The 26,660-nt window shown below is 50.1% G+C and overlaps 1 protein-coding gene across 1 annotated transcript; it reads right to left on the bottom strand.

Annotated features, from left to right (window-relative positions):
- Positions 1 to 3,751: 3,751 nt before the first annotated feature.
- KIF18B (kinesin family member 18B) lies at positions 3,752 to 25,195 on the bottom strand. Its single transcript, XM_040245114.1, has 16 exons — positions 25,010 to 25,195; positions 15,143 to 15,469; positions 14,445 to 14,602; positions 14,018 to 14,122; positions 13,698 to 13,808; positions 13,420 to 13,617; positions 12,801 to 12,977; positions 12,114 to 12,188; positions 11,874 to 11,974; positions 11,073 to 11,259; positions 10,589 to 10,704; positions 7,162 to 7,367; positions 6,402 to 6,927; positions 5,400 to 5,489; positions 4,823 to 4,926; positions 3,752 to 4,587 (listed from the first exon to the last, which is right to left on the bottom strand). Exons 2-16 carry the CDS (start codon positions 15,459 to 15,461, stop codon positions 4,481 to 4,483), a joined length of 2,580 nt encoding a protein of 859 aa, XP_040101048.1. The 5' UTR covers positions 15,462 to 15,469; positions 25,010 to 25,195; the 3' UTR covers positions 3,752 to 4,480.
- Positions 25,196 to 26,660: the final 1,465 nt, after the last annotated feature.

The following is a 26,660-nucleotide window of genomic DNA, read 5'->3' as shown; positions in this document are numbered from 1 at the left end:
GAGGAGCCCGGCAGGCTCCAGTCCACAGCGTTGCAAAGAGTCAGACACGACTGAGTGACCTGGCACACGTGCACCTAGTGCTTTACCTGTTTCCGTGTTAGCACACCTCTGATGGGGTGGGCCCGGACGGCTGGGAGCTGGGTCTTCCAGGGGAGCAGCCATGTCCTGTCAACTCCACTGGGGTTGGGGCAGGGACAGCATGTGGGCAGGGGCACCCCACAAAGGGCAGTGTGGGAGGAGGTGGCAGCCAGTGAAGAGCAGGTGGGAGTCAGCACCCTTCACCCCAGACCACTAGTTGTTTATAGCTTTGGGTCTCCCAGGGAACATGTGAGAGTTAGGTCCCACTGTCCTAGCTGAGACTGAATAGAGGCTGTTTCCCACCCTGCTTTCTCATCTCCCTGACTCCCCCAATGGGCTCTATCCTTCCTTCTTTGCCCTTTCCCAGACCTTGTGGACTTGAGACCCACAGTTCCATTGGCTTGAGAACCTCTTGGTGTGTCAACATCTCCCATGGGGATGGATTTCTTCTACACTTGAACCTGAGGCTTCCCAAGGACAAGGCCCCCAGTAGATGGGGTCTTCCCAGTGCTATATCTATGTCATCATCAGACTGGGATGCATCTAAGGGTAGGCTCTGTCTCCCACTTCAGACTCAGGCAACCACAGACAGAAGCTGCCTCTTTCCTTGGGTGGGAGCCATCTGATCAGAGGATCCATGGTTCACTGTCAGCTGGGAGCTTCTGAGGGCAGACGACATCCTTCTGTTGGAGGGCGGCTGCCTTGGGCCAGGGATGGTTCCTTCTCCCATCCTGAGCCTGTGCCCAGCCTCACCCTGCAGGTTAGAAGCATCCAACTCCTGTGGCTGCAGAAGGGTTCTCAGCCAGACACCTAGTCTCCTTCCCCTTCTCTTCTCCAGTCCCTCAGGCTTTCGGAGGCATCAGCTCATTCACCTTCACAGACCCAGGGGCCAGGCTGCTGCTTTGGGGTCAATAATTTTGGGCCCTTCTCTGCCCCCATCTCCCCACCCAGCCAGGGCCTGCTCCAGCCTGCCCCCCACCTCCCAGCCTCTAACTCTGAGACCAGCTCTTTAACTGCTTTCTTTGATCTACTCTGTGCCATGCTCCCTTCCATCTCCCTGGCTGACTGTGTCCCTTTGAGATAGTGAGAGGCGGAGACCAGATGTGTCCCTGGAGGGAGGAGAGGGCTGGCGGGCAGGGTGTTATTTCCAATCCAGTGGTCTTCCAAATGGACAGGATGAGCTAGGAGGGCAGCGCTGCAGGCAAGCTGGGGAGAGCCCCAGGATGAGCTGGAAGACACAGCCATGGTCTCCAGGTTCCTGGGCATGACTGATTCCTTCCTTCCCCCTCCTCCCAACAAACTCCATCCCAAGGCCTCCTGGTTCCTAGTCACCAAAAAAAAACATGGAGAAGGGGAAGACAGCCAGGACCTAGATTCTATCTGGGAACCAGGATCCCCCAAACTTAGCCTAAGAGCCAAAGGAACATTCTGGAGTCTGAAGACTGATGAGGAGGGGTCTGGGAGGCAGGATGCCTGAGTTTAGCAGCTGCCAAGGGGGATCCCCATGCAGTGATGAAGTTCACTGTGGGTGCCAAGCCAATGGCTGGGTGTGGGAAGGACCCAGTGGAAAAAGCCCAGTGCCTTCCTCCTGACAGGTCCCGACACTGATGGAGGTTTGAGTTGACGCACAGGTGACAAGGACTCCATCCTGACTCATGTCGTTCTGTCTGCAGCTCCTGGCACTGAGCCTGGGTCTCTGAACTGGGACCGGAATTGGTGCCCCTGGGTGGGACCCAGACCTGAGCTGCGGAGCCTGGGGTGGGTGTGAAGATCAGGGGAAGAGAGAACTTCTGAACTCCCTGAAGTAGAGTGAGGCTCCCCCTCCCTGCCAAGGCTGGCAGGCTAAAGCGGGAGGGAGCCTTAGGGCAGCGGATGGGGGAGCCATCGATTGCCGCCTCTCATGGATGACCCTACGCGAGAACAATCCGATCTCAGAGTGTCATCGCTGCCCATGGAGGTCGGCTGGGAGCTGGCTGTCAGCTTGCTATCCCCCCACCCTCTAGCCCCTGCCAGCTCCCTGAACCAGCCAGGCTGCCTCCTTGTGAGCTGGACACCTCAGCCTGACCCCTTGATTGAGACCAGGAGCCCACATGCTTAACTCCATCGGTGGAGTCTTTGTACATTTAATGGGTCACCCTAGAGCACATTTTGCACCATGGAGCCATGGGTGTTTGCCTAGCAAATGGTTGGCTGCAGAACAACCTTGTCAAGAGTGACCTCTTCCCCTTGTGAGCGGCCCCCAGCCCAAGTGACTTCAGCCTCCTGCAACGGAGCCTGTTGTGCGAAGCTTGCCCTCCTGGCCCTGGTTACCAGCTGCTTTGCTCTGTGCCTGCCCGCCTCTGCACTTGCAGGGGAGATGGTGATGATCAAATGAGATAATGTATGTGAGGGCCCCAGGAAATGTGGAAGTTATTCAATGTCGATACAACCAGCAGGAAGCGAGGCCTCCTGAGGTCAAGGCGTCACACCAGGCCGCTGGGGGCTCCAGATGTGAGGCGGTGACTGCTTCTGTGGGACATGGCACACTGGGGGAAAAAACTCATTAAGACTAATTGGAGAGGAGGAAATCCCAGCTCACGGAAAGAAATGATGTCTGCTCACTTCTAAAGGGAAGCAGCTCGGTGTCATGCATGGATCCAACTAGACTCCGGTCTGAGTCCTGAAGCTGCCACTTGCCATCTAACTCCGGGCACGTTTTGTTAACCTTTCTGTCCATTTCCTCATTATACTGCGTAAGGTCATGAAGTTGTGAGCTGCCTACAGCCAGAAGGAATGCAAGGTATCCCTTTGCATGCTCTGCTCCTCCAAAAAGGCATGGAAACTGAGCGAGGAGGGGTGCCCCAGGTAAAAGGGGAGCAGGCACCCCTAGAGCAGTTTGAAATTAGCAGCATTATTTACACAGTACTCACAAAGTGCTAAATGCCTTTAACATGTTTGTTTTCAGAAGCAATTTAAACACAAGATTCCTGTAATTTTGTTTACGCTATTCATTCATACAGTCAGCCACGTCTTCTTGGGGAGACAGAGGTAAACTTGGGTTGAACTGTTGCAATCCAAATGAGTGGAGAGGAGAGCCACGAATGACATGGAGAGTGGACTTTTGGAGCTAGAGGGAGGAGGACTGTGGTGGGTTCAAGCAGGTGGGGGCTCAGCCTGGAGTCTTACTAAGACCTGGGGACCACTGAAATGCTCTCCCTGATGGTGGAACTCCACGCAACCCACACCCAGGCTGTAGGAGGATAGAATGAGCCTTCAAGTACGATTACACCTTCACTCACTGAGAGAGAGACCTTTAGTAGCAGGTGGTGTTGCAGAATAAGGGGCAGGTCCCACCCAGAAGTGTGCAAAAGGAGGCACAGCAGGGATGTTTTTATACCCAGATGCTTCTAAAAAAAAAGAAAGATTGTTTCAGGACTTCTCTGGCAGTTCAGAGCGGGGATGTTTTTATACCCAGATGCTTCTAAAAAAAAAAAAAAAAAAAGATTGTTTCAGGACTTCTCTGGCAGTTCAGTGGTTAAGACTCTGCATTGCCACTGCAGTGAGGCAAGGGTTCGATCCCTGATTGGGGAACTAACATCCCACATCTCCCTAGGACGCAAAGGCAAGTTTCTTGAGGCCTTAGAGTCAGAAGAGGTTGCTGTTCTATCTAGGTATAGAGAGAAAAACACACACCAAAGATGGAGATGGTTTATTGATCATTATAATAAAAAAATATATATCCACCTATATATATGTGGGTGTATATATGCAGAAATAAAGGATCAGAGGATATAAACCCAAGTATTAATAGCTCTTACATCAAGGTGGTAGCATTAAGGTTTACACTTCTTCTTACACTGAGTGTGTATCCTGTTTACAATAGGGTAAAAATGATTAACTCTTTTCATTTGGAAATCAAGGCACCATTATCAGCATGATCGTTAGGACTGCTGCAGGGGGCTGGGCTCTTGCTTCAGGCTGGGGGGATGAGGCTGAAGAGGCCTTTCTCTAAAAGCCAGGAAGAGCCAAGCTGGGACTCTCCCCCATCTGCTCCTCTTCCCATGCTCACCCCTCCTCCACTGCACAGAGCCCTGTGTTAGATGGGGGGGTAGGGGGTGGGGGAAGGAGGGTAGGAAACAAAGCCCCCCATAGCTAGCTTCCTGCCTGGAGGGCATTATAAACTAGGGGGGGATGATGGCAGCACCCTTTCAAATAGCAACACGTTAACACTCACAAATGAATATATACACACTGAGAAGCTGAGTGTAACAAGAGATTAATAAAGAGGGTGAGTAGCAGAATGAACAGCTGGGGGAGGACTGTTAATAAAGGAAGAGGGTGTTGGCCTTAATTGCTCTGAGCCAGGAAGGCAGGTCACGGGTCCTGATGCAGGCGGCTCCAGGGACCAAGAGGGGCCAGGCGGTCAGGACACCTTGATGGAGCAGCTCCCAGCTGACAGCGCCCCCTTAACCCCCATCACTTCCTCCTGGCTCTTCTGGTTTCCAGGGTAGTGGGGACTGGAGGGGGGCTCTGCAGGCCAGTTGGATGAGGGGAGGTAGGGAGGAAGGAGAAAATGAGGCTACCTCCCACCATTCCCTTCCCCCACCCCAAAACCCATGTCTTCCCTCCTACTAGGGTCCCTGAGGTGCTTGGAAGGACCCTAGGCCCTCCTCTCACCCGGGTCTCAGCCCACCCTGTCCCCTCCTACTTCTTGTCTCCATCTGCCACTGTGGCCCAGATCATCCTGCTCCCAAATGCCAGTCACCTGGGATTGCCAGGGGCCCAGCTGGCCTCTTCAGGGTGGTGCTGGGAAGGCGGGCGATGCGGCTGCGGCCCTGGGTGACTCCCAGTGAGCGGAAGACGGAGGAACTGCAGTAGGGGGAAGGGAGGAAGCAAGGAAGGCGGGTGGGAAGGTCACAGCCAAGTCTGTGGACTATGGGGGGTTGGGGTGGGGGATGGGTGGTGGTGGTGAGAGCTAGACACCGAGCCTTGGGAGCAGGGGTAGACTGAGCATCAAAAGGAAGGGGAGCTGAGTGGGGTTTGGAAGGGAAGTAGCAGTGAGGGGTGGGTAGTCCACTGCCTGGGTTATCCAACGAACATGTCTCCCTCGTGGAGAGGGGGCCCGCAGCCTTTACCAAAGGAGGGAGACGCCACCTCTAGTATAATCCTGTAATAGCAGGAACTTGGGACCCTCAGTCAGACAATCAGATGCTGGCCCTGCTCACAAGACTCCCACAGTACTGGCTCCAAGGGGTGCACAGGACCTGTAGTTTGCCTGGGCATCCGCTGCCCTGGTAAAAGCTCTTTCTCTGCCCCCACCCCACACATCCCCCCAACCTCACCTCACAGCGCGCCTCTTCTTGCGGGCTGAGGTCCCGGGGAAGGAGGATGCTGGCTTGGGGCCCTTCATGGTGAACAGGGGCATGGGGCCGCTGGGGAGGGAGGGAGACGAAGGGATCAGAAGAGAACCAGAAACGGGTGCCAGCCACTCCCCCCTTCGGCCCCGGGCTGGCGGGGCTGGGAGGGTGGAGAGGATGACCTCTGAGGTTTCCTTCTCCTAGGAGGCGGATTCCTCTCCCTGCCTCACTCGGCCTCGGCTGACAGCTGAGTGACAGCCCTGTTCTGGGAGAACATCCAGGTGTCAGTTTGTGGCGTGTCCAGGGAACTGGAGTTCAGACAGTTTCACCCTTCCACCTGCCTGGCTCTGAGCTTGTTACCGAGAGGAGGGTTCAGTCTATGGGAGGGATGGGGGGTAGTGGGCAGCCTGCCACCCTTGGCCTCCTGAGTCCAGGTTAGTCTGCAGCCTGTTTGTGGTCCTGAGCTGGCCGCTGCTCCCCTGCCCTGCCATGCAGGCAGAGGGCAAGTGGGGAGAGCAGCTTTCCACCGGAAAATGCCAAATAAAGTTTTCTCAGGATTCCCCTCCCTTCCCAGTTCCAGATGCTGGGCTGGATCTAGGGTGCAAGTGGTGGAAACAGGTATTTCTCAGAGGAACACAGAACTTAGGCCAGGCCTGAGTGATGCAGAAAAACAGAGTGGGGTGGGCACCCCGGGTTAGTTCCTACTCTCTGCTGGCAGGGGGCTTCTGTGAGCTACTGTGGGCATGTCACAAACCAGCACAGAGCTGGTGGCTCTGATGTATAGACAGACAAGGCAGGACCCCCAAGAGAAGCCACGCCTCGACATAAACTCATCCTCTGCTCCCCTGGGCCAGGATGCTGGTCAAACCGAAGGGAGAGAGTCGTAGAGTCAACTCCAAGAGCAGACTGTCTCCTCTTCCCTTTGATAGCACTTCTGGCCCTCGCTGACCCCTAATCCCCTGTTGGGAGGCTGGAAGGGAGACTCACGTGGGGATGAAGGGCTGATCCAGCCTGTTCAGCTCCTGGGGGACACTGTCCCAGCCAACGCATTCGTGGAAGCCCAGCTTTGCAAGGGGCTGCTCGGAGAGGTCAAAGGTGGCGTTGAGGTCCCGAGAGGGCAGGGGCAGAGGAGTGGAGCAGTTCTGCAGAGCAGAAGGGCCCAGGGGCACCCGGCTTTTGATGACGGTAGCTGGGCAGAAGCGAGGGGATGGGCAGGGAGAGGGGGTCCTCTTCCCCGTGGGGGTGCTGGGCCCACACGGAAGTCGAGCCTCAGGCAGGGTCCCCCTCCTCAGACAGGGCAGGAGGGACTGGCGCTGGCGCTTGGTCCCCAGTTTTGGGGCTGGGGGGCTGTCTGGCTCCGAGGGGCTCGGTCTCCTCCTCTTCTTCTCTGTGGCCTCCCGAGATGCCTGGGGTGGAGTGCAGTCTGGCCCACGTGGGACGCCCAGAGTGTGTGCGAGGGCACTCAGTTGCCTTGCCATGGTCCGAGTCACAGGGCCCGAGTATCCTGCAGACTCTGGGCAGAGAGGAGGAGGATGCAGAGAGGGATCAGGGGTTGAAGGGAGAAGAGTTTCTAGAATCTGGGGAGACACGAGACAGGCAGGAGCGCCTGGCTCCTCAGGTCTGCGTGACTCCTGGGCCTCTCCGTGCAGATGTCCATGATCCCAGGGGCCCAGCCTCCCACCAAACCATGCATCTGAGGCTGAGGCCACCCCTTGGCAGAAGGAAGCAGAGCAGGGCTGAGACTCACTTGACTCTGAACGCAGCTCTTGAGCCAGACGTGCCTTCCTGGTTGGGCCAGGCTCCCCAGAAGCCTCCCCTCCAGGCTCAGCGTTTTCCTCTCGCACCAGCTGCTGCAGCGTCTCAAATTCTGCGATCATGTCGGGGGTCAGGAGGTTGGCTGCTTGGAGCAGGGAATACTGGCGCTGGGCCAGGCGCAGCACCCTCAGGGCCAACCTGGAAGAGAGGCAAGGGGGTCCCCGCCCCACCTCAGCTCTCTCGGCCATGAGCAGCACACACGCACTGGACCCCTTCTGCCCTGACGGGACCGCCTAGCCAGCCTCATCGCCCTCCCAGTTGTGCTGAAGACCAAGGCTGGCGGAGATGACCATGGGTAAGGGTGGGAGGCTTCACCCACTGAAAATGTCCCCCGACAAAGACGGTACTCGGGAAGTGGGGAAAGGGGAGTGAATGGCCGCAGAACGTCTGAGTTTCCTCTTAGCTCTGCCACCTACGAGTGCTGTAAGTCCATTTCCCAGGGGTCATGAGAGGTCGCAGGGAAGAGGCCGGCTCAAGCCAGACCAACAGCTCAAATTCCAGCTCCAACACTTCCCAGCCGTGTGACCCTGATCACCTCGCACCCTCAGTGTCCACATCCCTAAAATGAGGATAACACAGGCAGCTACCTCATAGGATTGCTGGGAAGATGAAATGGGTTATTTTTAAAAATTTCTGGCCATGCCTGGCGGCTTGCCGGGATCCTGATCAGGGATTGAACCCCAGACCCTCAGCAGTGAAAATTTAAGAGTCATAACCACTAGACTCCAGCAAAGTCCCCAGATGGGTTATTTTAGATACAAACTGTTTAATGAGTACTTGGTACATACTTAGCACTGTAAGGTTAGCTAATTATTATATTCTATAATAATAATAATAATCAAGCCATCTACCTCATTAGGATAAGAGGTGATTAAATAAGACAAGCTGTGTTGATCTTGGTTCTGAGGAGACCCTCAAAAATGCATTCAGCCTGCACTTTCTATTTAACAATTGGGATCCTGAAAGAGTGTGTGTATATTAACGTGTACTTCACATGCACTGAGGGGCTATTTAAAGGAAATTACGAGGATAATGTGATTATTGATGTTATAAATTTAGATTCTAATAAAGCAAATTTTCTTTCTGTGAGGCACACCTATGATAAAAGAATAAACACAATTATCTCGGTGGGGATTATTCATGGCCCATCATCTATCCTTGGGTAGCACTACCTGCCTGGGCATCTCTGAGCCCCCTCCTCTGCCCTCAGTGTGTGCACAGGGAGCCCAAACTCATTTTATAAAGCAGCCTCCAGGCCCCTGTGAAAGAAGGCAGGATATAAATTAAAAAGGACACTGCAGAAACTCATTTTATATCTGCCTGAGCCACAAATTATATGAAAATAAGACAACTGAGGAAAGTGAGGATCTAGGGACAAATGCTCTGACTTGGCTGTCAGATGACCCAGGTCTGACTCCGTCCCTCTTGTCCTGTAGCCCTGGCAAATGGGGAGTTGGTCTATACCACGATTTTCAATTTAGGTTTCAAAAAACCCATCAGAGGACATTTTTAATGGAACAGCTCTGCTTTATCTGTTCTACATATTAGACCTCAGGATAAGATTTCATTTGAAGACAGGGCTTTGCTGCTAAAAAAAAATTCTGAAAAATCACTGAACTGGAAAATCTAAAATCTACTCAGTGTCCCGGTGGTCTAAGATTCTAAATTCTAAAGTCAAAGTGAAATTACTTTCGATTATCTGGTTGTTAGAGTGTTCCCAAGTATCGGGCTGCGGATCTAGAATGTTCCACAACCCCTGATACTTTGGGTCTTCCATCACTTTTATTAGTATCTGTTATTAACTCTGCTTCCCTAGTGGCTCAGTGGTAAAGAACCTGCCTCCCAATGTAGGAGACGCAGGTTTGATCCTTGGGTCGGGAAGATCTCCTGGAGAAGGAAATGGTAATCCACGCCAGTATTCCTGCCTGGGAAATCCCATGGACAGAAGAGCCTGGTGGGCTATAGTCCATGGGGGAGCAAAAGAGTCAGACAGGACATAGCAACTAAACAACAACAACATTTTTAGCTCTGGACTGTGATGCCCAAATCGTAGCCAAGGTTGAAGCCACTTGTCAGAAACCACAAAATCAGAGGCAAAGCAGAAATGAGAACCCTGGTGTCCCCTGTCTTCGCAACAGAGGACTCCAGGCCAAGAGACCCTGAGTCATCACTGGCAGCCTGTGGTTGTTCCCTGGGGGCCCAGGGGACATCCCGCCAGTACATTCCTGCCACTCCTGGGCCCTGGGGAGTCGGCAGCAGGAGACAGATAATAAGCCACTGATTATTCAGGCTGCAGCATTTTTGCTGAGTCGGGAACAGACACTCCTCAACAAGAAATAAAATTAAACAGGCCCTTCTGTCCAGAAGCTTTAAATACACTGCCTAGCGTGAGGCGTGCTGTGGAGGGAGGTGTCGGGTTGGCAGCAGCAAAGCTAAGTGGCAGAGGATTTATGTTCTGGGGGCCAAGGAAGAAAATACTAGCAGCACCTCTCTATTAAGCACGGAAAGAATGGTCCAAAAGCCATTTCTCTCTGGGTTTGTATTTACTTCTGAGGAGAAATAGCCTCAGTCAATCTGTCAATGAGACAGACGATGAACACCTGACTCAGGAAGGTTGTCCCATCCTCAGCAGCTGCCCAACTTCTCTCGGCTGAGCATAGGCAGCTTGGCCCTTAGACTGGAAAGCATAGCTCCAGCCCCAGGCAGCCCTGCCCTACCTTGGCATTTGCCAGCTGTCTGGATGGAATTTGGTGTTTTGCTTCCCTCTTGTCAAACTGCCAGCTACACAGAGTAATAAAGAGAGGCTGCTACGTAAACAGAGTAGGCGATAATATTAAATTGTTGACAGCAGGTATGGGACAATTGGATGACAAAAGACTCGCCTCTTGGACTTCCCGGTGTGGTGGTTAAGAATCCGTCTGCCAATGCAGGGGACACGGGGTTTGATCCCTGATCTGGGAAGATCCCACATGCCTTGGAGCAACTAAGCCCGTGCACCACAAGTACTGAGCCTGCTCTCTAGAGCCCATGAGCCGCAACCAGAGAAGCCTCTGCAATGAAGAATATTCACTGCTCACCTCAACTGAAGAAAGCCCATGTGCAGCAATGAAGACACAGCGTGGCCAAAAAAATAAAGACCTGCCTCTTTAACTAAAACACAAACAGAGCTTCTATAAAATGCTTGGCACCACTTCTCCTTCCAGGGAGAATTCCATGGTCAGAGGAGCCTGGCAGGCTACAGGCTGTGGGGTTGCAAAGAGTCAGAAACTACTGAGCAACTTTCACTTTTCTCCTTCCAGGGGGCCTGGAACCCATCACCGCCCTCCTTGGAGTCTGGAGAGGAGCAAGAAGATACCTACTGCTTAGAACGGTCCCTGTCCAGGTTTGGTGGTGGGAGGTGGTCCACGATTGGCTTGGGCTGCACGGTCAGGTCAGGGGACCTGGGCGACGGGTGTCTGAGGTTCTGTTCCGGCATCTGGGTTGGAATCTAGAGAGGAAGAGTGTCCCAGGTAGAGAGCCCAGGGCAGCCTCCCTCACTTTACCTGCACAGCTCCTGAAACCCACCCATCCTCCAAGAGCGGGAATGACAGCTCCCGGAATGACTTGGTCCTAGTAGGGTCCTTCTCTCTCCCATTCAGGTCCTCCCTCCCTCCTCCCATTCTGGTAACACACAGGCTCCCTGCTTTCAGACACACCGGCTCTGACTAGTTCTTCCTGCACAGAATCTGAAAGTCTTTCCATGACTGAGATATAATGCATCCAAGCAGAGAAGCCAGGACTGAAGGGACCCATGAGTTGGGGGAGGGGATTTTCTTCCAATATTCCACCAGCTCCAAGCCCTACCTCCTTGGCCGGGCCTTCATCCTTGTCTTCTGGGGGCTGCTCCCTATTTGAGGAGTTCCCGTCCACGACCTTCTCCCCTGGGGCCTCTGACCCCAGGCTCTCCTCTTGAAGGACTGCTGACCCTGGCTGGAGCTCTGGGGTGCGGGGCTGGCTGGGGAGGTGGGATGGTGAGGGGCAGCTGGGGAGGCTAAGGAGGAAAGGAGAGGTTTGCGAGGTGTGAAGCAGGGGCAAGTGGGAAAAGCAGGGAGGGGCGGGACCTCTGTGGCTTCAGGTGGTACAGAGTCTGTAAGGGGCTAGATGCTCAGGTAGTAGCTGAGGGTGAAGGAGTCAAGGATTTTCTGGTTTAATGTGCGGGCACGTTAAATCACTTCAAGCATGTCCAGCTCTTTGTGACCCCATGGACTGTAGCCCGCCAGGTCCCTCTGTCCATGGGATTCTCCAGGCAGGAATACTGGAGTGGGTTGCCATGCCCTCCTCCAGGAGATCTTCCCAACCCAGGGATCGAACCCGCTTCTCTTACATGTCCTGCACTGGCAGGCAGGTTCTTTACCAGTAGTGCCACCTGGGAAGCCCGGAAAACAATGACACCCACTCCTTGAACGCACCTTCTTGTGAATAGCAGATGCTGCTTATATGGACTGGGGTGTGATTTACTCTCCAGCACAGAACATTCTAGGTGACAATCAGAATGCTGAGCACTGAATGAGAATCCCTAACCCCAGGTGCCAGAACAGAATTGAGGAGTGCTAGCCCTCCACAGGCTGGGGAAAGGACAGGGCAGGATAGGGTGACAGAACTCACGGCTGGTGTGGAGCGCCTGGCTCGGGGGACTGTGGAGGGCCGTGCGGTGGGGCCTGGGCTCCTGCCTCATACACCCGGAGCTTCTCCCTCAGGGCGGCCACCTGGAACAAAGCGGCCCAGCCCCTCAGAGCACTGGCTGAGTGCAGGGTGGTGGCAGAGCACCCTGGCGGCACCCCGGTGCTCCTGGCCTGCCCCCCAAGTGCCCTGCCCCCAGGTCAAGCTCCCCGGGCGGCTCCTCACCTCAGCCTGGAGCTGCTGGCAGACGGTGGCATACTGGCTGATGTGACAGTCCAGGCTGATCACGTTGCTTTTCAGCTGAGGTGAGGACACAGGGGAGAGATCTGTTTGTTTATTCAAAGCAGCTTTTGGCAACTACTTCCAACAGCCAGACACTGCTAGGCACCTCACTCACACCCCGGCTGCTCACCCTCAGGACTGAGGAAACGGGGAGGCCAGGGGCTCACCTAACACAGCAGGAGGAGAGCTCGCACTTGACCCTGAGACCCCAGGCTCCCTGACCTATACGCTCTCCCCAGCCCAGGGGCTTTGCAGCAGTGGATCCGGGAGCCCCGGGGCTCCCTGTAGGAGGCAGGGGAAACCAGGCAACTCTGCTTCTATCTGCATTATATGTTGTTTTACCAAAAATAAGGGCCTGCTGCTAAAAACAAATCTGACAAAGATCACTGGCTGACACTCGGCCATTCCGTTCTGTTGCCTTCCTCTTGAGATAACTCAGCCTCAACCATCCCAGTGCTGTGGTACTTGAAGGACGAAGATTGGGTCACCTCTCCTCTGGGCCTTGCGGGAATGCTCGCTCCAGGAACTGGAGGAAGCCGGTGGGTCCTGTCCCCTCCTGCTCCCAGTCTGGGGGTTCCCCCGACACCCCTACACCCCCACCCCAGGCTGGCCGTCCCGGCTGGCACGCACCGAGAGTTTGATCTCCTTGGCCCGGTCGGCATACTTGAGGGTGTTGTAGGTGTCCTCGTAGGTCAGGCCGGAGGGGCTGATGGCAGCAATCATCACCGTTCGGCAGTTGCCCCCGATGGAGTCCTTGAGGAGGCGGGTCAGCTTGCTGTCCCGGTACGGCACATGAGACTTTCGGCCCTGGGGACGGTGGGTGGGTGTGGGGTGTCTAGATTAGACAGACCCAGGCCGGGACTCGACAGCTTTGGGGTTTTGGGGGGTATTTTTATATATTTTTAAATGTATTTATTTGGCTGCACTGGGTCTTGGTTGTGGCATGCGGGATTTAGTTTCGTGACCAGGGATGGAACCCAGGTCCCCTGCATTGGGAGCATGGAGTCTTAGCCACTAAACTTCCAGGGAAGTCCCTGTTTTTGCTTTTGTTTTGTTTTCTGACTAAGCTACTGGGTTTGCAAGATCTTAGTTCTCCAACTAGGGATTGAACCCGGGCCACTACAGTGAAAATACCGAGTTCTAACCACTGGACCACCAAGGAATCTTGGCCCAGGGGTGGAGGTAGGGACCCTCGTCCTTGGCACTGGGTTGTTGCCCTGGGGAGGAGCCTGGCTCCATGCGGCTTTACCTTTGCGTCCGCTAGGGCGTTGAGGACATTGATGAGGGCCAGCAGCGAGCGGTTGATGTTGGCTCCCTCCCGTAGCCGCTCCCCCTTGGCGTGGGTGCTGGATGCCCGCTCCGAGCCCGCCAGGTCAATGAGGCTCATCTTGGCCACGCGAAGGGCCTGGGTCAGACCTGGGATCCGGTCCTGCTGCTTCACGAATATCTGGGGGCAGAAGGCCGGGGTGAAGGGATGCTGGCCACCAGGAGTCCAAACTCAGATCCTGGCCAGTGGTCCCTGCTCACCTGGAAGATGGCATGGGAGCGGGAGGATGTAGCGTTGGCGTCAGTGGGGTGCTGTGTGCGGTTACGGTTCCCCCGGGTCAGCATGCCCAGCAGCTGCTCAGCCGAGGTTGGCTGCAGAGGAGACATGAAGGGCGGGGGCCGTGGTCTCTCCAACCAGGACTTTTCCCCAGCAGAAGGGCAGCTCTTCAGAACCAATGTCACCCCACTATCACCTATCACCACTGCCCCTCCAACAGGATCCAGGACATCCCCAAACTGCCTGGTAAGGGGATCCCAGAGGACGAGTGGGGCTGCCCGTCCCACCTAAGCCCAAGTCTTACCTGGTGGAAGGAAAGTCCTTGTACCACCACCCCTTTGTCGGGGTCCTCACGGATGGCAAGGGGCCCCTTGGGCTCCAGGAGGTCGTGGATCTGCTCATTGTACACCTGAGAAGAAAGGAAGCCAGGGAGGGGCCTGGTGGAGAGGCTGGTCAGGAAGTCTCTGCCCTAGGGGGCTGGGGGAGGGCAGAGTTCCTGGGCCAGAGAAAATGACAAGACATGCTTGGTGAACGACCCTGGCGAGATGATGTAATGTGACGACTAGGGTCAGTTCACACGCAGTCTCTCTTCGAGCTGTGTCCGCCCTCTGGGCCCCCGTCCTCCCACTTCCTACTACCCTCTGCCCCTCCTGCCTGCTCCACCCCACTCCCTCTTCAGGTGTGAGAATGAGGGATGAGGCTGCCCCGTCCTGGGGCGCCAACAGCCGTACCTCCAAGTAGCTGATGAGCACCTCGAATCTCTTCTCCTCCCGGCAGGCCTCAAGTCTTCTGTACAGCTCCATGGTGGTCAGGTACATGATGCCAGGGTCCCCCTCTCTCCCCAGCATGGTGTGTGTCTTCCCGGCCCCAGTGGCCCCATAGGCAAACACTAGAGAGGACAGAGTAGGGAGGAGGGTGGTGCGAGGACTCCCCCAGTGCATTTTCATCCGGTCAGCCCCTCCCCTCCTCCAAACCCCTTTGCTTCCTTCCACGTGCATGGTCGCACTGCTCCCACCCACCCGCAGCCCCCACGTTCCCAGCCAGCGAGTTCTCCGTGTCCGTTCCTGGTCCCCCTGTAGGCCCGTGGACTTGAGGGCAGAGGGGTCTCCACCACGGGTGGAAGCTTGCCCCTTCCTCAGAGCACCTTCTGCAGCCTGGGTAGCTTCCTCTACGGAAGGCCCACAATTCTCTCCCTCACTTCATGTAGCTCAGTTGATAAGCACACCCTTGCAGGTGTGATTTTGTGACGTGTCTTCTCCCTGCTCTAGACTGTAAGGATCCAGAGGACAGGAACCCTGTCTGTCTGACCTATTGTATCCCAGGGCCCAGCAGAGTGGCCCCCACATCAGAGAAGACTGAGGGATCCACATAGAAGGCAGGGCCAGAGCCTTCCTCATCTGGTGCCCAGCGGAGGGGCAGGCCAGCTCACCTGAGCAGTTGTAGCCCTGGAGGAAGCTGTCCAAGATGCTTTGGGTGGTGTGCTGGAACACATCTTGTTGGGTGGCCGTCTCACCAAAGACCCGGTCAAAGACAAACGTCAGGTCTTTGCCCTTCTTCCTGGGGCCATCTTGGGCGCTGCCCCATTTCAGGCCAAGAAAGCCCCCATCGGGCTCCTCAGGGTCGAACACCAGCACGCGCTCGTCTACCACCTGAACCACAGGCCGCCGCTGACTCTCCAGCTCCTTCGGAGTCGGGGGCCGCAGGCGCACCACGACCCGCAACATGCTGTCCTCCACCGCCATCACCATGGCAACACCTAGGCACAGAGGCGATGGCGATGAGGCCCAATCTGACTCAGGCCTGACCGGGTATCCCTCAGTCTAGTATTCAGGGACCTTCTCCCACCTCCTCTACAGCTCATCTCCGTTTTATACCTCAAGAGAATAAAAATATTGATGCCAGCAACAATCACTAACAAATATCTTTCTTCTTCCCTGGTAGCTCAGCTGGTAAAGAATCCGCCTGCAATGCAGGAGACCCCAGTTCGATTTCTGGGAGGGAAGATCCCCCGGAGAAGGGATAGGCTACCGACTCCAGTATTCCTGGGCTTCCCTGGTGGCTCAGATGGTAAAGTCCATTTGCAAAGTGGGAGACCTGGGTTCAATCCTTGGGTTGGGAAGATCCCCAGGAGGAGGGTATAGTAACTCCAGTATTCTTGCCTGGAGAATCTCCATGGACAGAGGAGTCTGGCGGGCTGCAGTCTATGGAGTCACAAAGAATCAGACACGACTGACAGACTGAGAACAGCATAGCACATCTCTTTTTCTCTTGAAATACCACCTCTGCCATATCTGAGTGACTGTATAGGTGGGCTTTCTATTATGTTCCACTAATCTGTCTATTCCTGTGCCAACACAATAGTTCCTTTTAAAAGGAACACTATTCCTTAAAAAAAAATTTTTTTTATTCATTTATTTGACCACAGTGGGTCTTGGTTGTGACATGCGGGATACAGTTTCCCTGACTGGGGGTCGAACCCAGCCACCGACAGTAGGAACATGGAGTTCCAACCACTGACCACCAGGGAAGTCCCCACAGTTGCTTCTTATCCAGCAAGGCCAGACCTAACCCTACCCCCAGATTACTGTTTCATGCTTTTCTTGGCTATTTTCAATCATTTTTTTTTCTATTTGATTTTAAGAATACCTTTATCAATTCCATCTCCATCTCAACCAATTCCCCCTCAAAAAACCCAGCTGGGATTACAATTGGAATTAATATTAAATTTACATATTTATTTTATATTAGATGTTTTCATATAAGAACATGGCTATTACCTTTTGGTTTGTTCAGGTATTTTTTGTAGATTCAGATATTTTCTGAATCTTTTTTTTAAAAATATCATTGTTCTTTTAATATAATTCCCAAGTACTTTATGAACTTAATTGCTATTATGAATGGAATACCTTCCCCATCTCCATTTCCAAGTGGTAAACACTAGTAGGGAAAAACATGATTGATTTTAACATATTTGCCTTTTACCTACAATCCTCAAACTCTCTTATTAATTCCAACTGTTTTTTATTAGAGCTTATTGAGTTTTATGAGTACACAATTGTATAATCAGAAAATAATTTTTTTACCCTTTCTTCTCCACGATTATACTAAATATTTCATTTATTGTCTATTGCATTCCCTTGAGTTAAATGCTAATGATGAAAATAGGTACCCCTGTCTTGTTTTTGATCTTAAAGGATCTTGATCTTTACTGCTTCACTATAGAGATATTAATTTTTGACCTTTAGACAAATAGGTCATTATCATATTAGTAATTTCATCTGTTCTTATTTTTACTCAGAGTTGTTACCAGGAATATCTAGAACTTTATCTGATGCTCTTTCAGCATCTCCTGATATGATTATATGCTTTTTTTTCTCCTTTATTTTGTTGGCGTGGTAAATTACTTGATATTATTCTTGGCATCAAATCAATCATGTATTCTTTTTTTTAATATCTATTTTTATTTATTTATTTGGCTGCTCCTGGTCTTAGTTGCAGCATGCAGGATCTTCCATCTTCATTTTGGCAATGTGGGATGTTTAGTTGTGGTATGCAAACTATTTAGCGGCACGTGGGATCTGGTTCCCTGACCGGCGACTGAACCTGAGCCACCTGCATTGGGAACACAGAGTCAGCCACTGAACCACCCGGGAGGTACCCCAACCATGCATTCTTGAAGAAATATCCTACTCCGGCCATACTTGAAATTTCCAATTTTCAAATGGTCAAATATGTCAACCTCTTCTTTTGTTATTTTTATGTCATATTTAAGAAGACAGTCCTTCCCCAAAGTAATAAACACTTAAAAAATATTTCTAATACTTTTCCTTTCTTACATTTAGGTCTTTATCCAGATGGAATTTATTTTTGTGTGTGCGAATGGTATGAGAGTATTTCTAAATATCTTTTCTTTCCAAATGGCAAGCAATTATCTCAAGATCATTTATTAAACAGTGCATTCACTCTCCACTAATTTAAATGCCACATTTAACATAACTAAATTCTCATGTAAACATGAATTTGTTTCTGGATTCCCCATTCTGTTCTCCTTTTCCAGTAACTCACTGTTGTAATTACTGTGGTTCTATACCACCTTACTGTTCTTTTTCTTGGTCATTCTTGGGCAGCTTATCTTTATATGATTTTAGAGTCAGCTTATGAAGTTCTATGAAAAATCTTGCTAAAATTTTAATTGGAATTATTTTGAATTTATAGATTAATATGAGAATTAGCATATTTACAATATGAAGTCTTCCCATATAGGAATATTGTATCTCTTTTCATCATTCACAACTTTATAATCTTTAGTAAAATTTTATTATTTTCCTCACATAAATTTTGTAAATTTCTCGATAGATTTACAAATAGTTACTGTACAGTCTTTGCTATATTGGAAATAGGCTCTTTTAAAAATTACATTTTCTAATTCGTTTTGCCAGAACGTAGGAAGGCTACCGATTTCTGTATGCGTATCTCGTATATGCGGATCTTGTATCTGGCCACCTTGTTGAACTCCCTATGAGTTCTATTAGATTGTCATTGATTCTCTTAGGTTTTTCAATTAAATGATGATAAGTTTGCAAATAATGACAGCTACTTTCTATTTTTAGCTCTTCTATATTTAGTTTCCCACCCTCCACTACCCATTAGGAATGGGTGCTAAATTTTATCGAATGCTTTTTTGGCACTTGCTAAGATGATCACACGGTGTTTCTCCTTTAGTCTGTTCCTGTAGAGGGTGACATGGATAGATTTTCTAATGTTGCCCTGGTAGTCATTACAAAAGCTTATTTATGTATTCCCTCTTGAATTCCCCTCAGACCTTTCTGTGTGCTTTTTTCATTTCTCCTTCAAGCCAGCCTACCAAGGGTAGAGATGGAATTTCTTGAATGCAGGAATCACAGATATTCCTGGAAAAGTTCAGCTCAAGTCTAGGAATATATTAGCAGGGATAAGAAAAGGTGGTGGGTGCAGGGGGGAGCTGTTCGAGGTTAGGGGGATAGGAATAGATGAATGCTTTCCTAGGAAAGACTAGGTTCTGCCAACGGGTCACCATTACCAAGGTCATGCAGCAAAGAAACGTGGGATTTCTACCTAATACTCCAGCAAACAACTCATGTTTTCCTTGGGGGATGAAGCACAACTGAGTTGATTTCAAACTCTTGTCCTTCACCCCTAAACGTCCCAACTTCTTCCCCACACAGAACAGAGATGTCAACCAATGATTATCTTTTTGAGTTTAATTAACTCTATTCCTATCTCAGCCATCAGGCCATCACAATAATAAACATAATAGGTAAGTGTCCACTCAGGAACTGTTCTAGACACCTTACACTTTTCATCTCCTTTCGACTCTGTTGCAACCCCACAAGATAGATACTATTATTATTATTTATCTATTTTTTAACTTTTGGGCCACACCTGGCAGCATGAGGCATCTTTGTTTCCAGACCAGGGGATTGAAACCTCACAGTGCAAGCAGGGAGTCTTAACTGCTGAACTGCCAGGTAAGTCCTAATAGATACTATTCTCAGTCATTTTTCAAGGACAAAATTGAGACAGAAAGGGTTAAACAACTTGCCCAAGATCCCAGTGGTAGGGAGTGATGAATCCTGGTTCCAACCTAGGCAGTCTGGCCACACCTCATAATGACATTATATACTACGCTTTCATGCTCACATTGTTGTAATGGTCCCTTATGTTTGTACAGTAATTATAATCCCTTTCATGTAACTAGCATTATGCCTTCTGCAAACACTTTCAGATAAATGGACTGGACCTAATTTTCAACACTCAGAATGCCTGTTTCCTATCCTCACATTCCCACCTCCAGGGAACTTCACTTTTTTTTTGGTTTCACCACACAGCTTGCAGGATCTTAGTACCCTGACCAGGGATCGAACCTGGGCCCTTGGCAGTGAAAGCACGGAGTCCTAACCATTGGACTGCCAGGCAATTCCTAGGAACTCCACTCCTGTGACCAGGCAAGTGAAGGCAGAGGGTGCCTGGTCCCACCGTCTGAGTTTATACTGGCTGCCTTAAGGCCAGTCCCAGCTCCCCATTGAGAAGGTATTAGCTGAGGAGGAACCACAGAGCAGCACATTCAAAGCAGGAAATTAAAAAGGGCACTGGCAGCAGAATGCGCCTAACCTTTGCAGTTCTCTCCTCTCCGCCTCCTGAGGGCCAGTGAGGCAGACTGTTTGCCTAATGAGATGTTTTCCTTCTTACCGAGAAAGTGCTGGGGGCGTAGGGTAGGAGGTGGGGAGGGGGGAGGGTAACACTGGCATGGCCCCCGTCAGGACACCTGGGTCCTGGTCTCTGCTTTGGCCTCTGACTGCTGGGGAGGTCTTTCCACCAGCCACACCTCGTGGATGTCACATCAGCTTCTCCCTTTGAGAGCTGGAGAGAACGGCTACTGATCTGCGCCTGCCCCAGGGGGATGGGAGATTAATGAGAGAACGTTTGTCAAGTTTGCTTTGATCCTCAGTTGGAAAGAGCATTTCAGCCCAAAGTACAAGGGATATGATTCTTTAATAAGATCTTCAGGGTTCTGAGCGAGCCATAGTCACGTCCTGTTTCTAACCCGGGGCAGCTCATTAAAACCCGGAGGCTAGTTCACTGCCAAGCTGGGGCTGGGAAGCCAAGATTCAGTTGTTTTCAGGGTAGCTTCCTCTGCCCACCATCATAGGGATGGATAGAACAAACAAACCCATGCTCCTCAGAAGCCCCTGAAGAAGAATGTTTGGGGACTCGAGGGGGTCTGCCTGCAGACACTGGGAGCTCAGAAGGCAGGTCCCTATCCTTGGGTGTTGTACTTTTTACAGCAATTGTTGTGGCCCCCTTCATTGCTCCTTCACAGCTCTAACAGAGTGTTTCTTGTTAAGCTCCAAGAGATTGGGACCCTCTGCTGATACAGTCTGTGCACCCCTGATAACTCGGAACCAAATCCAGAACACAGTAGATACTGTGTAATATTTGTCCTGTGAATGAATAAAGGCCAGAAAAACCAGGCTGAAGCCAAAAGCCTAAAAATAATTACGATTATATAATGCTATGCATGCATGCTAAGTCGCTTCAGTCATGTCCAACTCTGCGACCCTAGGCAGCAGCCCACCAGGGTCCTCTGTCCACAGGATTCTCCAGGCAAGGATACTGGAGTGGGTTGCCATTTCCTTCTCCAGATTCCTAATAACCAGGGCATAAAAGGAAATAAGATGGATACCATAAGTATCCATCTTATATATATATATAACATATATTATATATATAATATATAGTATGTAATAGCTAACATTTATTGAGCACTTACTATAGGTCAGGCACTATACTAAGTGCTTTATAAGTGTTTCATTTAACTTTCACAACAATCTCATTCTGTAGTTACTGATACAATTGTTACCTCCCGACTCTACAAAGCAAACTGAGGCCCAGGAAGGACATTGTCATGTCGGTGGTAAGTAGCAAGGCCAGAACTTGAGTTTGTCTTGTCATCAGAGGCACTGCTCTTCAACCAAGGCTGTTCTGCCCTCTACCTGAGCTTTTGCAAATCCTACTTCCCCTCACCTTAGTGAAAAACGTCCAAAGATGACTGTTTCTTTCTATGGGTGGTAGTGCAGAGATAGCACTGTGTTCTTTTGTTTTTTGAAAAAGACAAAACTGTAACTAAGGGCACTTTTGTTTATTCCTTCCTAATCATTTTTTATTCTTCTTGTCTTGCAGGCTAGGATATTTATTTTTCTTGTCTAGCTAGGACCTTGGGTACAATTTTGAAAGCAGCAATAGGGCCTTCCCTGGTGGCTCAGTGGTAAAGAATCCACCTGGCAAAGCAGGAGACAGGAGTTTGCTCCCTGGTCTGGGAAGGTCCCACATGCTGCAGAGCAACTAAGCCCTCGTGCCACAACTATTGAGTCTGTGCTCTAGGACCTGGGAGCCGCAACTAGAGAATGCATGTACTGCAAATACTGAAGCCCTTGAGCCCTAGAGACTGTGCTTTGCAACATAACAAGCCACCGTACTGCAACCAGAGAGTAGCCCCAGCTTGCCACAACTAGAGAAAAGCCTGCACGGCAAAGAAGACCCAGCACAGCCAAAAATAAATAAATAAATAAAATTATATAGACTGAAAAAAAAAGAAAGCAGCAATAGTGAGCAGTCTTGTCTCTTACCCGATTTTACAGGGAATGTTTCTATTATTTCACTTTTTTGTTGGTTTAAGGAGATTTGCCTCTATTTCTGAAGTGAAGTGAAGTGAAGATCTCTCAGTCGTGTTTGATTCTGTGACCCCATGGACTATATATAGTCCATGGAATTCTCTAGGCCAGAATACTGGAGTGGGTAGTCGTTCCCTTCTCCAGGGGATCTTCCCAACACAGGGATCGAACCCAGGTCTCCTGCATTGCAGGCAGATTCTTTACCAGCTGAGCCACAAAGGAAACCCAAGAAAACTGGAATAGGTAGCCTATCCCTTTTCTAGAGGATCTTCCCAACCCAGGAATTGAACCGGGGTCTCCTGCATTGCAGGTGGATTCTTTACCAACTGAGCTATCAGGGAAGACCGCCTCTATTTCCAGCTTACCATTTAAAAAAAACATAAATGGTTATTGGCTTATAATTTTGTGCCTAATGGAATATGTTTTTTCCCTTTAATCTGTAAATGTGTAAATTGTATGAGTAGATCTTCCAGCATTGAACTATTCTCCCATCCCTGCGATAAATCCAATATGATCATAATGTAGTTTTTTTTAATACATTGTTGGCTTCAGATTACTAATATTTTATTTCAGATTTTTACAACTACATTTATAAAAGAGAATGACTTGAAATTTTCTTTGCCTCATTTTTGGTAAAACAAAATAGACTGGAAATGTTTTCTTTTCTCCTTTTTTAGGGAGAGTTTCTGCATGTTTGCTGCTGCTGCTAAGTTACTCCAGTCGTGTCCGACTCTGGGCGACCCCATAGACAGCAGCCCACCAGGCTCCCCTGTCCCTGGGATTCTCCAGGCAAGAACACTGGAGTGGGTTGCCATTTCCTTCTCCAATGCATGAAAGTGAAAAGTGAAAGTGAAGTCGCTCAGTCGTGTCCCACCCTTAGCGACCCCATGGACTGCAGCCTACCAGGCTCCTCCGCCCATGGGAGTTTCCAGGCCAGAGTACTGGAGTGGGGTGCCATTGTCTTCTCTATGTTTAGATGCCTATATATTTCTGGTGGAATTTGGTGGGGGTTTTTTAACGTGTTTGAAGGTAGGTGGCGCTAGTGGTAAAGAACCCGCCTGCCAGTGCAGGTTAGACATAAACACCCCGTTGGATCCCTGGGTGGGGAAGATCTCTCGGAAAAGGGAATGGCAATCCACTCCAGTATTCTTGCTTGGAGAATCCCATGGACAGAGGAGCCTGGCGAGCTACAGTTTATAGGGTTCCACGACTGAAGTGACTTAGCACCACAAGGCATGGCACAGAAGGTAGTTTTTAAACTAATTAAATTTCTTCAGTAGTCCTGGGTTTGTTGAAAATTTTCATAGCTTCTAAATCAGTTTTGGTGAGTTGTTTTTCTTAGAAATCTGCCCAAAAGCATTATCAAAAAGGGTTCCCACTGAAGTCTTTCTCTTTTAATCTTTGAGTAGCCAAAGTTATGTCCCTATTTTAATTCCCAAGGTCATTTTTTCATGTTTCTTTAGTCTTAATATTACCAGAGGTCTGGCTTTTTTATTAGTCTTTTCAAAGATACAGTTCTTGGCTAAGTTAATCATCTCTATTATATAGCAAAATTCTATTTCATTAATTTTTGCCCTTAACTCATTTTATTTTCTACACTTTTATTCTGTTGTTCTGTTCCATCTTATTAAAATTCGATATTTGCCTCACTTTGAGCTTGAAAATGTTCTAATGTAAGCATTTAAGACTATAAATTTACCTCTAAGTGTTCTTTAACTGCATCACCCAAGTTTTATAAATGGCATATAATGCTAATTATTTTTAATTACAACAATGATATCCTATTTGACTAAGTCATTAAAAAAATTTTTTTTTAAATCCAAGTGTGGGTTTATTCCTTTTTCTTTTGTATCTTAAGCTTAACTGCTTGTGGAAATAGAATATGGTTTGTACAGTACTCTGAAAACTCTTTAGATTCACTTTGTGGCCAAATAGAGACAGTTTTTATAAAGACCTCTAAATATATGCTACTTGCATACTTTTTTCTCAAAAAAAAGGTAAAAAAAAAAAATGGAGCTAGGCTGGATAATAAATATAAAGAGCAACAAATTGAGACACTTTAAAGTCTCCCTGAGGGTGGAAAAATTCAGTCATGAAATAGGCAGAGAAGGACTGGATATGTTGGTAGTTTTTTGAAGCATGGAATTTGGTGACCAGAAAGGATAGTGATGAGACTGGAGAAAGCAAGGTAACATCCAGGAGAAGCTTATACAGAAAAATGTTGTGGATGTTCTCCTCAGAGCTAAGCTTAATTTCTCTGCGTCCTAACCTGTAAAATGTAAATGTAAGTATCTATGCCATTGGGTTGTTGTGAGGATTAAATGAGTTAACTCAAACCTGGTAAGTCAATAAATGTTAGCCAACATAATCAGAATTTATATGACCTACTGGCATTCCCCCCTGATACCAGAAGATCCACAGTCTGAAGTTAAAACAAACAAACAAAAACACCTATTTCCCATGACAGACCAAGCTTATGTTTTCCGTGTCACTTCAGTACATTAAAGAGTCAGAGCTAAGAGAAAGGGCATCCTAGAAACAACAGCAGAAGGCCTGGTGTTCTGTCATGCAGACGTTCTTTCATTCCTTCCTTTATTCAATCAAATATTTACTAGGTGCCCCAGTAACTAAGTTACGGCCCCTGGCACAGCTCTGCAAACAGTTCTGCATAGATGTACAGCGAGGATCTTAGCTACTCCATACAGATGTGCAGAGTCCCAGGTCTCCACTCCTAGCGCGCGGAAGGACCCAATTCTTCCTTACGCGTGAGTTAGACGACCTTTCCCAGAGCGGATGTACAGAGGGCTGGGCCGAGGTGCAGATGTGCGGGCCCCAGTCAAGGTCCCGTAAATAAGCAGAGGGTTCAGATCTCCCGTGCAGGCATCTAAGGAAGCGACTTTTCCCCGCACCGCCCCACGCAGTGTTGGGAGAGGACCACCCAGGACCTGATTGGTCTTCAGGCTGCACCTCTGTGTACGGCACAGAGGCCGGGCTCCGGCTTCCGCCGCAGCCAGCAGCTCGGTCCGCGAGTCCAGACAAGAGCGCAGGAGCCCGCGGAACCGGCTCAGCCGTGGGCCAGTGCTTACCCTTCGTCGGTTCTCCGTCGCTGGTGTCGCCGCTCGCTGCAGGGTCCCGCCGCAGCAGACCGGAAACCCGGACCACGAGAGATCGCCCTCTCCCCAAGTACCCTACCCGGGCCAACCTCCGGCCCGCGCCGCGTGTTCAAATTAGCCGGCTCGGCTCTTCTGCGCTTCCCATTGGTCGCTGCCCGGATCGCTGATTGGCTGTTTCCTAAGAAACAAAGTACAGCTCGGCGGTGGCGGGCATTGTCCATAGTGCGCTTGCGCACTTCGTCTTCCTGCTTGCTGGAGGTTTGGGGCAGAAAGAGCAGCAGAAACCAGTACTGGGTAGAGGTACCCAGGGGGGCAGTTATGGCCTGTCTCACCCCTGGGACTGAGTTCGTCATCAAATGCAGTAGCCAGACGTCAAACACGTTTTCAAACCTGCATTTTCTGTGGTCTCAGTCGGCTTCCACTTATCCAAAAAGGGATTTTCAGTTGCTAGCCAGGGTTTCTTCTCTTCCGCGACCATCCAAAGAATGAACTTCAAGCCAGCAGAGGCAGAGAATGGCCCACTTGGCTTTATCAGTGTCAGGATTATCATGGACAGGCTGTTGAGTATGAGTAGCACACTTTAGAGCACCTCTGGGCAGCACTGTCTCCATCCTCCACAGCGGCCAGCTACTTGGATTCTGGTGGGCCACACTCATGCTGATCCCCAACCCCGGGGTTTGTGGAGGTCGAATTGAGAGCCTTGCACTGGAGTCAGGAAGTCTGATTCCAATCACTAGTGACAGAATCATCAATTAGTGCTGAGACTGTGGAAGTCACTTCCGTTTCTCGGGCTGCTTCTTTCTCATCTATAAAATGGGACAAATATCCTGCCCTTCCGACTTATCAGAAGAGCATGGATGGAAAACCGTCTTAAGCCTCATCATATGTAAGGGGATAGCTATCTAGTTTGATTAGGATGAAACAGTGGTGGCTGTCAGGAGCCAGTTGCTCCACCCTTTCATTGGTCTGATCGGCCCCGAGACAGGACCATAAGCAGGTCGAGGCATGCAGGAAAGCAAGAGTCATAGTTCGCTAGCAGGTCTACTATGAAGATGGTTCAGCTCAGTTCAGTTCAGTTGCTCAGTCGTGTCGGACTCTGCGACCCCATGGACCGCAGCACGCCAGTCCTCCCTGTCCATCACCAACTCCCGGAGTTTACCAAGCTCATTTCCATTGAGTCCGTGATGCCATCCAACCATCTCATCCTCTGTCATCCCCTTCTCCTCCTGCCTTCAATCTTTCCCAGCATCAGGGTCTTTTCCAGTGAGTCAGCTCTTTGCTTCAGGTGATCAAAGTACTGAAGTTTCAGCTTCAACATCAGTCCTTCCAATGAACACTCAGGACTGATCTCCTTTAGGATGGACTGGTTGGATCCCCTTGCAGTCCAAGGGACTCTCAAGAGTCTTCTCCAACACCACAGTTCAAAAGCATCAATTCTTTGGCGCTCAGTTTTCTTTATAGTCCAACTCTCACATCCATACATGATTACTGGAAAAACCATAGCCTTGACTAGATGGACCTTTGTTGGCAAAGTAGTGTCTCTGCTTTTTAATGCGCTGTCTAGGTTGGTCATAACTTTTCTTCCAAGGAGTAAGCGTCTTTTAATTTCATGGCTGCAGTTACC

This window comes from Oryx dammah, unplaced genomic scaffold (assembly GCF_014754425.2).
Source record: "Oryx dammah isolate SB20612 unplaced genomic scaffold, SCBI_Odam_1.1 HiC_scaffold_8, whole genome shotgun sequence".
Lineage (NCBI taxonomy): Eukaryota > Metazoa > Chordata > Mammalia > Artiodactyla > Bovidae > Oryx > Oryx dammah.
This window is presented reverse-complemented; position numbering and strand designations above follow the sequence as displayed.

What these genes read in the sequence shown, in the direction of transcription:
- KIF18B (XM_040245114.1), bottom strand. Translation starts at nt 15,461, where the DNA reads ATGGTGATGGCGGTGGAGGACAGCATGTTGCGGGTCGTGGTGCGCCTG. An exon ending in GCTCCCATGCCATCTTCCAG is followed by an intron (nt 13,618 to 13,697) that starts GTGAGCAGGGAC and finishes TTCTGCCCCCAG; the next exon opens with ATATTCGTGAAGCAGCAGGA. An exon ending in AGAGCTGCGTTCAGAGTCAA is followed by an intron (nt 6,928 to 7,161) that starts GTGAGTCTCAGC and finishes CTCTCTGCCCAG; the next exon opens with AGTCTGCAGGATACTCGGGC.